Source organism: Andrena cerasifolii, chromosome 6 (assembly GCF_050908995.1).
Source record: "Andrena cerasifolii isolate SP2316 chromosome 6, iyAndCera1_principal, whole genome shotgun sequence".
Classification (NCBI taxonomy): Eukaryota; Metazoa; Arthropoda; class Insecta; order Hymenoptera; family Andrenidae; genus Andrena; species Andrena cerasifolii.
In genome coordinates, this window is record NC_135123.1 from 7628270 (window position 1) to 7642654 (window position 14385).

General features: G+C 48.5%; 2 protein-coding genes across 13 annotated transcripts in view; one reads left to right on the forward strand and one right to left on the reverse strand.

Annotated features, from left to right (window-relative positions):
- The first annotated feature begins 10 nt into the window (after positions 1–10).
- Positions 11–2303, forward strand: LOC143370381 (uncharacterized). Its single transcript, XM_076815423.1, has 5 exons — positions 11–496; positions 591–719; positions 807–1115; positions 1202–1449; positions 1537–2303. Coding segments are annotated over exons 1-5 (978 nt in total). The 5' UTR covers positions 11–494; the 3' UTR covers positions 1827–2303.
- Positions 2304–2425: 122 nt separating this feature from the next.
- The window catches only part of Tay (tay bridge kinase), a 28042-nt gene continuing 16082 nt past the window's right edge, over positions 2426–14385 (reverse strand). Inside the window, exons 2-16 of one of the 12 annotated variants that reach the window (XM_076815415.1) lie at positions 8579–8764; positions 8380–8493; positions 8261–8296; positions 8145–8171; positions 7999–8059; positions 7719–7921; positions 7261–7635; positions 6941–7176; positions 6724–6849; positions 6409–6629; positions 6069–6277; positions 5827–5991; positions 5472–5772; positions 5244–5388; positions 2426–5155 (exon numbers count right to left, since the gene is read on the reverse strand). In XM_076815415.1, the coding sequence (XP_076671530.1) occupies positions 4126–5155; positions 5244–5388; positions 5472–5772; positions 5827–5991; positions 6069–6277; positions 6409–6629; positions 6724–6849; positions 6941–7176; positions 7261–7635; positions 7719–7921; positions 7999–8059; positions 8145–8171; positions 8261–8296; positions 8380–8493; positions 8579–8764 (3435 nt within the window). In that variant the 3' untranslated portion in view covers positions 2426–4125. Of the gene's footprint in view, positions 5156–5243; positions 5389–5471; positions 5773–5826; positions 5992–6068; positions 6296–6408; positions 6630–6723; positions 6850–6940; positions 7177–7260; positions 7636–7718; positions 7922–7998; positions 8060–8144; positions 8172–8260; positions 8297–8379; positions 8494–8578; positions 8765–14385 lie in introns of all 12 variants that reach the window. The other 11 variants (XM_076815421.1, XM_076815420.1, XM_076815422.1 and 8 more) reach the window with 11 other exon arrangements.

The window sequence follows — 14385 nt, forward strand, 5'->3', positions numbered from 1 at the left end:
TGTACGCAATTACAAGTGCAGTGTATTTAATGAAATCGACACGATTGAGAGTAAAAGAAAACTGTCCGCCGTAGCATATCCGTCGGGATTGGTGTAATATTTTGGAAAATAGGCGCTCGGTGCTGCGATCGGATTTTCATAGATTTATGGTCGGTGTAATACTATGGTCGGGACCCGGCGGGAATCAGCGACGTGAGCGCCGCGTCAGTTCATTAGTAATTTTGTTTCGTGCGCTTCGTAAACCTCGCGTATTACTTTATTATGGAATGGACGATGAGATAAAAAAGTTCGTAATTATCGCTTTCGCGTGGTGTTTGCACGCGGTTCCATTCAATAGGCGACGAGCAGCGTGAACGTGTCCCGCGAAAGGCGACGAGAATTTTAGCGGCACTATCCGCCATTATTGGCGTTCACACGGCGTTCAACAAAGTTTTACTTTCAGTACGCGGAGACGAAAATCGCGCCTATAACTTGCAAACCTACAGCATTTTATAATGTAAGTAATGCATATTATTTTGAGGATGCTTCCCCTGTGTTTCCTTTGTACGACGGTAACCTCGTCATTGCCGGGTGTTTTCATGTGGCCGCAGGGCACGCAGTCGTAAGGATAGTACGGGCAAAAGCGACTCCGAGGCGACTGATAAAGAGAACAAGAGGGAAAGAGGCAGGGAAAGGGAGAGGAAGAAGCGCGCCGCTTCGTCATCCAGCAGTGGCAGTAGGTAAGATCGTGTCAATTTCTGTAATAAAACTGTAATAATTCGACCAGGTATCTTATGTACAAAACCACTATTATCTATGTTCGGTAGTTCTTCGGACAGCAGTTCTGGTTCATCGTCTACAAGCAGCGGAAGCAGTTCCAGGTCAAGCTCCTCTTCTAGCACCACCTCTAGTAGTTCGGGAAGCTCATCCGGGAGCTCCAGAGAAAGGGGAAGGAAACGTAGTCGTAGCAAAAGCGTTGATGCTTCGCGAAGGCATGATAACAAAGAGAAGGAACGAGAGAAGGAAAGGGAAAGAGATAGGGACAGGGATAGAGATAGAGACAGAGATAGGGAGAAGGACAAGAAGAAGAGTAGCAATTCCGTGGTCGATAAACCAAAACCCAAAGGACGTTCCAGGTAGATACATTACCCTGATAGGTGTATGGATCGTTCGATTTCATTTTACTAATAGCATGGTTTATTTTATTCCATCCCCTTCGTAGATCACCCTCGCCGCGCAGAAAGCGCAGAGAAAGGTCACCGATTCCCAGACCAACGAAAATACATATTGGTCATTTGACGCGTAACGTCACTAAAGAACACATCATGGAGATCTTCTCTACGTACGGCCAGATAAAGATGGTCGACTTTGCTATGGACAAGCTTCATCCCAATCAAGGACGAGGCTTCGCGTACGTGGAGTTCGAAACTGCGGACGAGGCGGAGAATGCAATGAAACACATGGATGGCGGTAAGTTAAAATATTGAGCTCTCTCCCGAGCTGTTTGGTAGGTATCGATCGGTTCGGTTGATCGAATATTACGACGATTCTGTGCAGGACAAATAGATGGCCAGGAAATCACAGCTGCTCCAGTATTATTACCAAAGCCACGGCCGTTACCGATGCGAAGGATGTCCCCTTTAATGGGAAGAAGGGCGCCGCCGCGATGGGGAGGCGGCGGTAGGAATACTCCGCCGCGTTATCGTAGACGTTCACCGCCGATCAATCGCCGCAGAAGCCCACGGCCACCTAGACGTAGACCGAGAACTCGATCGCGAAGTCCCCCGAACAATCCACGGCACCGGCACCGTCGCTACACAAGATCGAGCTCCAGCAGCTCTCGATAGCAATCTTTTTCCTTTTCTGTCTCTTTTTTTTTTGTACATATAAAGCCAGAACTGAATTTGACCAGACACAGTTCATCCTCGTTGGTCGTCTTAATATATTAAGCAAAACCATTTTTACCCACTCCATTCGGACATAATTGACAGGGAAGTGTACGCACTGGAATATTAAAAAGAAACAATACAAATAGGACTCGTTCACGATGGTGTTTACGGTAATTAAATGTGTTTCGATGACGAGGCACCGTTCGTGACTTACAAGTACTGCTTTTCAAATATACGAATTTCACACGTGTCAAATATATTGCAATTGATTGGTACCTGAATGTTAATGACCCTGTGCAAAGGAAAAAACGAACATATGTATTCTTAGATTGTCGTTTGATGTAGTATTAAATATAAGGCATGAAGACTTCAGAAGAAATATTACTTTCTAGCGTATGCTCATAATAAACAAATGCAATTTTGTAAAAAAAAAAAGGAAGAGATTTTACCGTAATACGTGCTGATAGTACTTGTCTAGGACAAATTTTCTGATGTCTTTATGAGCTGTAAGAGACGTTTCAGGCTTGGTGAAATGTACTAGACGAAGAGAGACCAGGTTTGATAGAAACTATGATTATTAGACCCTTTTACAAAGAATCAATTTTAGAAAAAACCTATTCACACAAAATCCTCTTTTATACTTCGCGATATCTACAAAAACAGAATCATTGCCATCACATTGCAACCTTGCATCGATGAAAAATATCTACAATTTTTGAATTGCGTATGGTCGTTAATTATATAATATAATATACATTTTTGTGATGACTTTACACGGTATAAACGAAACAAAGTTTGAAGAGCCCGATTTACTTGACGGGGAAGTATTTGTTTGCTTTAGAGGCATCAGGCTTTTCAAATTCATCCTGATCCATGGCACGAATATATCTTTTACTTTTTGAAAGAGACATCTCAAAATTGGTTCTCTGGTAACACAAATGACGTATATGGCCGACAGAGGACGATGATGACAGAAAGGTGCAAAGCCGTATTTCATTTTCATTTGTTGATAAAGATACAAAAAAGAAAAATCGGAAGTTGCAATTTTTCTATGTAGTGTTAAACGTATTTTTTAATTAAAGCACTTTGGCACGGACAAACTGCTCTTGTGTTTATTCACTCCCGGGTCCCATATTCCCTGATCAAATACAAGATTTTCTTTTTCGCAAAAACTGCTTATAATTTCATCCAAAATTGCATTTTGATTTACGAATTACTATAAAGAAAACGATTGCAATGCTTCTCGACGATCTTGTTATTTTTCTTTTTTTTTTTTCATATCACAGGAAAGCACCAGAGTGCGAATTCTACTCTCGATGCAAGAAACGAGGGAAAAAAGCAAGCTTGTACCGCCAGAAGCGAAAAGTTTGTTACTTTTTTGCCCCTCTCGGTTTTGCTATCATATTCCTACGGGTTAAAAATTAATCTCTATGGAGAAATGAAAAATCCATACGTAAACTTTCGTTATATTATTATCGATTAAATTAAGGGCAACCTTTTCTCTTTCTTTTTGCTTTACGATCGTATCCGTACGTCAGTAGTAGAGATTCGTTTATACGTCGCAATAAATAAATAATTAAATAACTTTTGAGTAATGGTAGAGATCTGCTTAACTTTTCCTTCTCAACTTGGATTCCAATCTTTTTTTTTCCATTACGGTAGCATCGTCTCGCATTCTACAATATCTATAATATTACACACGATACCTTTTTTTGTTTTTTTGTTTAAACTGTACGCATAGTTAATCGTAATGATTAAAGTTTATATATCGCTATGAACAGTCAGATCCCCGAAGCTTGCAGAGAATCATCACATTATATAACGTCACCGTCGTTTCCTTCCCGTGACACGTTTAACGTTTCAAATCATCGATGCCTTGGTGAGTTCTCTCCCCCTTCTTCATTTTCTATTATTAACGAACTGCTTCATCTCTTTAACTTTCGCCGCGTTATAAACGGGACGAGCCCAACGATCGCGATAACAACAAGGCATCTTCGTAACGATCCTCCTCGCGAGCGCGCTCGCAAATGTCCTCCAACGCGTTCCCCTCCTCTTCTCTCCGTCGCACTTTCATCGATATAACTATAAATATTATATAATCTATGTACAATTTTCATTCTTTTTTTTTTCATCATTAAATAAACGCCTCTTCTCCGTTTAGCGAAAGTATCAGCACCGGTGGGCCCTCGGGGAACGCTCAGAATGCTGACCCTTTAGTGCGTTCACTTGCCGAAGCCGAGGACGCGGGGAGGATGTATCATCGGGATTGCGAGGCGTCCTCTTTCTTGTGTATATCGGCGTGCATCAGAGCAGGCTCTAGTTGTCGCGTGGGCATCCCTGGTCCTGGCCCAGCTCTATGATGCATATGCAAGTTGCTCAAGGGACCGGGGCTCGGGTCCTTGCCCCTTAGAGAATTTACAGGCGGTGGTGGATATCCTGCGTACAGTTTGGCCCTCTCTTCCTCCTCCGCTCGAAATGCAGCGGCAGCCATCAGCGGGTTGTAACGTAATTGCTGCAGAGGATCGTAACGATAATCCCTGAAGGGATCTCCGGGCCAGGGACCACCGGGTTGGCCGGTGGGCCCACCTGGAGGTGGAAAGTGTTGCATCGGGTGCGCGCCCAAACCAGGAAGCATACTTCTAGGCATGGAATGCGGCGCGGGCATGCCGTGGGGATGCCTCGCGAGGTACGAGTGAGGGTGAGGATGGTGATACCTCGTGTCAGGCATTGGGCTTGGACCGGGGCCTGACGTGGGCGGTGGCCCAGGGCCAGGACCTGGTGGCCTCGGGAGCATCACGACTTCGTCGTCCTTGCTTCGCGGTTCCTCTTTCACGCGCACCTCGCCAGTGTCGATCGGCGCCGATCCGTTTCGAAGGGGCGATCGTTCACGACCCACCACAACGTGCTGTCGATTCTGATGAAGCAATCTCTCGCGTTCCATCTCTCGTCTCTCCATTTCGCGGCGTTCTTTGTCCCGCCTTTCCCTCTCTCTTTCAGCGGCTTCCTGCTGTTTCCTTTTCTCTTCCTTCTCGCGTTCTCGTCTCTCCCGTTCCCGCTGCTCCTCCCGTTCTCGCTCCTTCTCGCGCCTGATACGCTCCCGTTCCCGTTCACGCTCTCGCTCGCGTTCTCGTTCCCGTTCACGTTCACGCTCGCGTTCTCGTTCCCGTTCTCGCTCTCGCTCCCGCTCGCGTTCCTCGAGCTCCGCTCGTCTATCGATCGGGGGCGGTTCCGGTTTCAGACTCCACGCGACCGTGGTCGGCGGGAAACCGGTGGAGGCTCGTTGCAATCTAGATAAAGTGAAATAGATGGTACTTCTTAGATGGCTACGAAAGCTTAAGTTATTTTTCAAGTTACACATTGAAGATAGACACATACCCTCTCCACGGATCATGTACGGAGCCCAGACCACCCAAGGGTGGCATTTCCCTCGACGGAGGGAAACCAGAAAGACCAGGGAAGTTCGGATTCGGCGCGCCGAATGTCGTTGGGTATCTTCCAAACGGCGACATTCCTGTCCCTACAACAATTTTCAAAGGGCGATCACATGGCAGTCGTTTCTGCATCATTAACATTCCATACACGATGATTCGTTGCGAAACTTACCTAAATGTGACGCTGGTGTAGAGAGAAACCCAACAGGGTGAGGCGGAGGTGGTGCTGGGTGTGCTGGCGGTATATTAGTAGCGAACGGTGGTGCCATAGGAGGTGCTCCCATTCCAAGACCGCCTCCTGGTCCTCCTGGATATAGGTGTCCAGGTGGTCTCAACAGTTCCGTCTTGGAGCCAACGACGCCGCCCGCTTTAGCTTCCGCTTGCTGCTTCTGCTGGTGGTGGTAAATTTCCCAAGCGATGCGTACGTGCATCGCGTTCCACTTCCCACTCTTCTGCAATTGCAGAAACAAGTTCTACGAGAAACTGATGTATCTGACAGCGATAAGACATTCAAGTGTTCGCTTTACCTTTGGTGCAAACGATGTTAAATGGTTAGGCGGTACAAAGGGAGTCGAGGGCGGTCCGATCCCCGGATGTAGGAGACCAGTGTTGAAACCGGAGTACCCAGAAAGGTTCAAATTGCCACGAAAAAACGGGGACTCGACACCTCCCAGTTTCGGGATGTCCTTAAACTGAAAAAAAGCAATTACATGGTGAGCGTGCGGAGAGATTGAAGTTGGGGCGCACGCCGATAGCATTTACTACGTACAATAGGGGGTGGAAAGAGACTGCTGGCAGCCGCTGGCGGTAGCAGAGGCGTCGTATGCTGGTGCACGTGTGTGTGCTGATGCTGGTGATGGTGCATCTCGGTCCTGAGGTACGGTGGCGGTCCCAGGTTACCGACTCCGACTCCAACGTTTCTGTCTTGGGATGCCAAGAATCTATTGTCAAGCTCTCGCCTTAACAGGTCTGCCTGACCTGCGACATGAGTCACCCCTTGTTTCGGTTAGTGTCTCATCCCTTGCAACCCCTTCTCGGTCTACTGTTTGCTTTTTTTTCTATCGCGCTCGACTTCCAAATGGAACTCGGAGCACAGCTTAGAGACTTACTTGTTTGGAAGAGCGACTCGGCGGAGAACGGGTTGGGATTGGTCGTTGGCGGTGGTAGCGAAGGCAGTGACGTGTGTGGACTGGAACTGGACACGGGGGGTGGTAGCGGTGCCGCGAACATCGGCGGCGGGAACGTGTGCATGCCAAGCGGTACGGGTGGAGGGGTCGGCCTTGGAACTGACGTCGCCGTCGCTGGAGACAGTTGCGAAGCTGTGCTGCTACTGCAAGTTACACATCAATATGTATAAATTGTCCTAAAAGCAAGTTTTGTTCGATATAAGTACAGGTTCGAGAGACGTCTAATGTTCATCATACCCAATCCATCCTTGAGGCTTGGTGTAAGCAGGTAGACTAGAATTTGCTGGAGAAGATGTGTTTGGCACGCTTACGGGCGTTATGCTACCTCGACTTAGGCTGCTCACGTTACTGCTGTAACAAGCACTATTGTTTACTATAACATCTTTTTCACGACGAGCTACAAGAATATACACATGCATGTATGCGCGCACGTCCATGGATTACAAGATTATACCTGTAACTGTCCCTCTCTCGGTTCGGGCTATGTCCACGGGGTGAATTATTGTTCCTTCCTGTGACGCTACAGGCTACCATGTCCCTGTGAGCGATGGTGTTCGCCGTAGTGACTGTATTGGTTATCGTGGATACGCATGTCGTAGTAGCAGCGCTCAGCGGAGTATTGTGGTTCGTGGTATTATTTCCTACAGGCTGTTTGCTTATATTAGTACACGGGGAAGCTCTACTTCCTCTCTGAAAACCAACAATACCGATATTAGCGGTTAAGCCAGGACTTAATAGACGATTTAATAGAAACGAAGGGGACATCCGACTTACCACTTCTGCCCGCGAAGAAGCAGAATGAGAGGGAGATGGTACCGCTGGTGGAAGGTATGGGCTGTGATTTAGAGCAGTATACGGTGTATAAAGAGGTGGGTAAGACGGTTGCGTTTGGGGATAAGCGGCCATGGGTATCGATGGTGGATAGCTGGTGGTGGTCGCTCCGTTCGACGGTGCTGCTGGCGTGACACCTAAGCTGGCTACCGCAGGACTAGTTGTATGACTCGATGAAACGAGGGGCACATTAGGTGTATGTACTGCAGGTATCGTAGTGTGAGGCTGCTGGGACAAGGAAGGTGGTGGCAGAGCAGGGGAAGCAGGCCGCTGTTGCGGAGCTATTGCACGTGGATTCGCTGCCAATGGACTAGTCATCTGAAAGAGTGCATTTCATGAAAATTCTGTTGCATTGTTGCACCTGCAAGAACCGAGGCGAGAAGTCGCAAGAATTTACTTACAGGTGGTTGGGATATGTGAGGGGGCAGAGTGGGACTGGGAGGACTTGGCGCTGTTGGAACTGGTGCAGACGCAGGCACAGGAGGCGGTATAGGTGCCGGAGCATCCGTTGCTGGATTAGAGATTTGTCCACCGGTATCTGGAGGAGAGCCTCCTGCCCCATTCGCTGGAGGCAATACGTGTGGTGAAGATGATGGCAACTCGTCTGGAACATAAGCATTTATTCCAAGCAACTATTTAGAAGACAGCCCCAGTGCTGTTGTTAATGTATGAATCACGTACATTTACGTGCAAGGGGTGGTGGGGTAGAAGATTCAAAGAGTATCGATTCAGCATCCGAGCCCTGGAATCAAAAGTATTCGTCAGGATAAAGATTCTCTCGCCATTATACGTTTCATCGATGCAAGAGCATAAGAAAGGCTACGTACCTTATCGTCTTCTCCTTCACTATCACACTGCAACGAGAAGAACAGAACGGCTTATAATTAATACGGTCTTTGTCATTTCTAAGCAGCAATTCAGTTTCATCAGTTCTGATACTTACGATATAACCTTTACCCGAGCTGCAATGACTGCTAGCCTGTAAACCGATAAGACGTATATAAGTACGCGGAACAGTAAAGTAGTTAAGTCAGGTATTCTTATTAACGTAGTTTCACTTACATCGCTGAGGTGGTCCCTGGAACTGTCTGCGTCCTGGCAATCCCTAGGTATACCAGGGCCATGCAGTTGTTCAGATGCTCTACCACTATCGTCGCTTGTACCTGCATCTAGGCCCTGCGAAGCGAACAAAGTACAGTTAGCTAAATACATTTCCCTGCTTCGGCGCAGCCAATGTAGACACAGATTCTTCGAAACTTACCTGGTTAAGCGTCGAAGGTGTCAGTATGGAATTGTGTGTATAATGGTTGTGCTTGAAATGGTTTTTGATGTGGTGCTCGTTGTGTCTATTATTCTGCCCCGTGTCCACCTTTGGTTTCTCTTCCACTATTGACAGCAGCGTGTGCAATTTCTTGACATTATTTTTACCAGCTAGCTTTATTGCACTCTGTAATCAGAAAAAAGAAACGCAAATTAGAAGGGAACACAACTTATACGCAAGGATCCCAATGAAAAGTGTATTTGAATGAACAAAGTCAGGCAAACAGTTCTCTTTTTCTTCATTCATAAACACGTAACAATTGAATTGGACTTTCTCAGAAGTTTGTAGAATGTTGCTGAAATACAATCCGCGATTTCAACGCTCGAGATACATTTTTTTAAGAACGCAAGATTACATTCTGAGAGGGCTGTCGTTATTTACATGAACCTAAGGATGCTGTTGCAAGCGGTATCGCGATAAACGTAACATAATCCCGTACGGTGGCTCCGCGCGATCTCTAGCACCATGGGCGCGAATTAAAATAATCGAATTTCATTCGTTGCGGTCTTTCGTCGTGCATCGATACGCGGAACAGTGATACCGATGTATCGCTCGCCGCGCTCGAATTTGACACGCGTATAAAATCCGACTGACCAGGGAACGGCCGTATATTCAACACGTATGGTAAACACCGCCACGGATCCCCCTGCCCACAACTTTGCACCGCGGTGAAAAATCGCTCGCCGATCTCGTTGCCTTTTTTTACATTTCGCTTTTTTGCGTCACCCGTGAACCGTCGATCGGTACAAAGAGCGCGAGCAGGAGAAGAACTTTGACGTTGGTTTGCGCGCACACAGTAGAAAAAGCCGCACGAGAACTCCTCTATCCGTCGGGTGCCTTTAAACCGCGATGTCAGTGCACATTTCCGAACGGGTGGCGCTCTGCCCCCACCACCTTCTCTTTTTCTCCCCCGATGTTTCCCCTCTGTACACCTAAATACCGTTATCGTGATAAACGTACTCGTTTCTTTGGGTAAGCCAAGAATATATATGTATATATGTGTGTGTATATATCGTATGTGTATATAAATATACGTGTCGGAGATACGTGCTGGTGGATAGGGCCGATGCGATATTCTCGTTCAGATTTCAGAGCACTCTAAGAAGACGGACGGGCGTTCGCAAAGATGACAGCAGGATTCACAAGCAGCCCAGCACCGTGTCTCGTGTGCGCGATGCAGCACACGAATGGTGGGGAGAATGAAAGAGAGGCAACGATGGAGCGGGGTAAAGGTGAAGGGAGCAAGGTAGAAGGGATGGGAGGCCGTAGAGAAAGTGGGAGGGGAGGGCGGCTTGAAAGGGAGGGGGTTGGACGAGGAAAGCAGGAGTAGGAAGAGCGAGAGGAAGACAGAGAAGACATTGACCGAACGAGCAGCCGCGCGACAAGGCCTCCTTTGCCCTGCCAGGCCAGCTGGAAGGAACGAAGCCCCCGAACCCTGACTTCTCTCTTTCTCCGCCACGGGTGTATTACTTTCCTTTTCCGACAGCCGCGTTCCCGCTGCCGCTCTTTTCTCCCCCTCTCTGTCCCGCTCGCGCCGCTGGATACCAAAAGAAACGATGGGAAAAAGCCACTAGAGCTCGCGGTGTAAAAAACCACCACCTAGCAAAAGCCATACTCCACCTGCGCACGTGTGCCAACTGCGAAGTGAAACCCCCTAGGACGTGTAACCGCGGTCGGATTACACGATAGTCCGTGTCTAAGGCGAATTAATCGAATAAACCTCCGTCTTGGGAGTGCGCCGAAAAAACTCTATACGTATACCGTATATAGTTACGGCTGGGGACGCTTTTTCTTTCGTTAATCACTAGACAGGAGAAAGAAAAGCTGTCTCGTAGCTTTCGTTAGTACGTTCTTGCGCTGGCATGTTCAGCGTAACGGTCAACTTTAGCGTTAATTTATGATATATACGTTCGTAGAAACTTATCTGACATTTAGCTTGAGACATTTACATAAGAAATTAGGGGGAAAAGAACAGTCTGCTTTTGGATGTTGCGCTGCGGAAACTGATGGATGTATCGAGACCAAAAATTGTTGGTTCGAAGGGGATAAAGGACTCTGTTGGACGGTCCGGGAGGCAAGGTTCCTCGACACGGGACGAGTAAAGGAAGGTCGTTCCCGGACGTGCGGACGTTCCACCGGTCGGCTACTCCGCGCTTTGGCTAGCCGGCTACTAAACTCGTCCGTACAACGTTGCCACGTCTATCCGTTCAGTGTTGACACGATCGGGGCTCTAATTCAGCTACTGCTCACAGTTCGCGTATATGTACTCGGGTCGCGACGTTAATGCGCTCGCTCGTTGCACATGCGATTCCGATGAATTCTCTTCTACATAGGCGTTGTTATCTCAGCCGTTATGTCATATCAATTCGTATACACATATGCCGAGATTTTTAACCAAAAATTCAAAATATTTAAGCACGCGTCAAACTGATTGGAAATTGGAAACAGGCTATCCTCCAGAATTCAAGTAACAGTCACTTAACGTTTACGCGGGAAATTGATCTCCTAACCTATCTGACATGTCAATTCCTAACCTACATCTGCAGTCGGCCATTACATGTGACAACAATGTCGGTTTTTTTTTTGGCGGGCATCGCTAGCTTCGAGATTAAGCATTCTCCGTTCTCGTTTGTAACAAGCGGATAATAACAGTCATTCGGTCATCTGTTTGACGAAAATTTCGGCCGCTTGCCAGTACCAAATTGACGTGCCGAGCGTGAAAACTACGCTGGCCGGCGTCCAAAAATTATCCGAGAGTAAACATGTATCACGGCGGAATTGTTTATACTCGGAGTTACCGTCTTCAACCGTTCTTTCGCGCGTCCCTGTTTATTCATTCGCCTCGCCTCTACACGGCAGAGAACTCTTACCGCGATCTCCCAGAAACGCTAACCGAATCAGCAGAATCTTACTTATCGATACGTTGCGCCGTTTGGAGGTTAGGTCAGGGGGTCGAAACAAATGCACCGAGCGCAGTCACTTTCCACTACCTCGCGCACCGTTCCCCTTTACATTCCGCGAGTGTTTACAAAACAACCGCCCGCAACTGCAAAACATGACTAATTCCCTGGCAGTAGAGATCCTTATCGCCCCCCCGATGTATTTTCAAGCCGTAAATGACAAACGAGCGTCGAATAGAACGCCGTGACGAGGAAAAACGGTAGAAGCGGCTAACACACCCAGAGCGCCCATATTTCGCCTACTTTTTCTTTTTCTCACTGAAACAAGACTAACAGAGAAAGTGGAAGTGTGCTGCGAAAGAGAGCAGCAGAGTCGCGCGCTTCGGAGGGGCAGAAAAAGCCGAAGAGTGGCAGTAAAAAGATTTACAATGGTGTAAATTATACGGCGATAAAGCGGCCCGTCGACAGTGGCCACGCCGGGCGATTATTTTCAGGCATAAATATTTCTCGTTCATATGCACGGGCTTACGGCGGTCGTATTCGACAGACAATTACGCGCCGGTTTCGAAGGCGCACCGTAATTCGGATGATTTGAGAATAAGTGCCGCCATTATCCGCGCGTGCAACGTTTACGACGGATAATACCGGCCGCGATCACTTCCGCGTGAAAATGATTGTAGTTTAGCGGAACTTTCGAAAAAGAAAAGCGAAAAAGAAGGGCGCGCGCTCGGTCGATATCGCATTTTCAGCGGCCACGCCGTAGCAACGCGGCCGTTCTTTTCAGGATTGCCTTTAATTCTCTTAACACCGTTAACGGAGAAATGGATGACCGCTCTTACGAGGCGTTCCCGCATTTCCCCCACCCCCCCCTCCCCCCCCCGCTTTTCGCGTTATATACGCGGGCTTGTTACCGATATTTCCTTCTTTTCCAATTCTATTCGACGGATTTGCCACGGTTCGGCGGAGATGTGGGGCAGCTAACGTGCGCATTATTAAACCGTATAATCTCGTCCACTAGATCGCGCCTTTTCTTCCTCTTTTTCTTCTTTTTTTTTTTTTTTTTCGCCAAGCAGAAAACCGCGGGTATCGGTTTACGTTCTGGCGCGGGCCGGGGATTTTTAACTCGATTCCGGAGCGATCGACGAGGATCAATTAATCCCCGGCAGAGGCGGAGGGGAGCCGAAAGTAAAGCGTTTCGCCCTTCCTCCGTGTCAAATTATAACGAGGAGAACTGGGTCAACCCGTCGTGCAGGTGTATGGCCGTGTTTCGTCCATCATCGAGACACATCCCTTTTGTCGTTTCCGTATCGATTCGCGACCGCACGAACCCCTCGCAACATGTTCTCTCTCTCTCTCTCTCTCTCTCGCTCTCTCTCTCGCGCGCGCGCGCTCGCGGCGAGAACACGTACCAAGTTCGGACAAAAAGTGACGTTCTTCCTTTTTCTCCGCGCTTCTTTCGCGTCGCAAGGCAAATACCGCGATAATTAGGAAAACAGGCACGGGTCATTTGACGTCGCAGAATTCTCTGGACGCGAATACGTAGTCAGTTTTGCTCGAGGAGCAATTTAACCGCGCGACAGAATATTCTCAATGGAAAAGCTTGCGTTTTCATTTCTTTCGAATAATCTCCGTCTCGTCAAGATTAATACACCAATCGCTGGGCTACAGCGATACACACACAAGCATCGAGAGGTTTACAAGCTAAACGAGCGCTTAGAAGCGTTTCGGAATTAATCTACCCCGCGGCTACCTGTAAACGAGGAGAGCGGAGCCCGATCGGACGAGATAAAAACGTAATGCAAATCTTCGCGGCGCGCGCACCAGCGTTTCATTTAATTAACAGCATTATCGGTCGACCCCTGGTGGTGCCGCGTTATTGGCGCGTTTAAATCTACGCCGAAAAACACGATGCACCGCCGGTGCACGTGGAACGGGCTCGGCGGCCGAGCATTTTCCCCTGTTTATTATTAAAATATTCCGCCTCGTTACGTGCCCGGCTAATGCAGGATCGCGATTACGTATCCTGTAATTCGCCGCGCGATGGAATTATCCGCACGGATAATCGAATGAATTACATATTGCCTTCGAGTGTTTTCGTTAATTAATCACCGCTAGGCATTGCAAAACAGTCTCAAGTACGGGAGCCCACCCACCCCGGCCCGGCCTCCTGTTTCGCGCCGCACCACCGGTGCCACCTTCGCCGGCCGTTAAAACCAATTAACCGGTCGATTCGACGATTAATCGTGCATCGACTTCACTGTAATCACCGTTATCTCATCCCCGCTAGCATAATACGATTAAAAATCCCCATTTACCGGGCGCGCGCTGTCGACGTTGATTCGATTATCGGACGATCGAAGGGTAAACTGCCGAAACACGGCGGCGGTCGGGAATCCGCGCGCGCTCGTTCGCGGGGATGGAAAACAGCCGATGGGAGGGAGAAGAGGGAAAAAAAAAGAAAACGGGCGGAATGTTGATAAAATCCGACTATTCCCACGGCGCGGCGGGGAAAACGAGAATCGCGTTTCGCGTCGGTGTCAAGGTAACGACGCCTCCGTCACGCTCGGAGACGCGAGAAAAATCGCGACGGCCGGATAGGACGGAGGAGAGAGTAAAAAGGGGCCAGGGAAATGGGTCGCGGAGGCGGTTTCGCCCCGCGCGATGTCTGCGTGACGCGGCGTCGCCCGGTTTGATTTCCCGGCAGCCGGCGGCCAAGGGGTCGGCGGATTCGCTGCCTCTGAATCGTCTGTTGACGGATCACGTGGCAGAGATTCGGGCATCCACGTTGGCACCGTCGGCCGCGCTGATTTATCGAGTGGCGTTGCTGACCTCACTCTCTCGGTACGG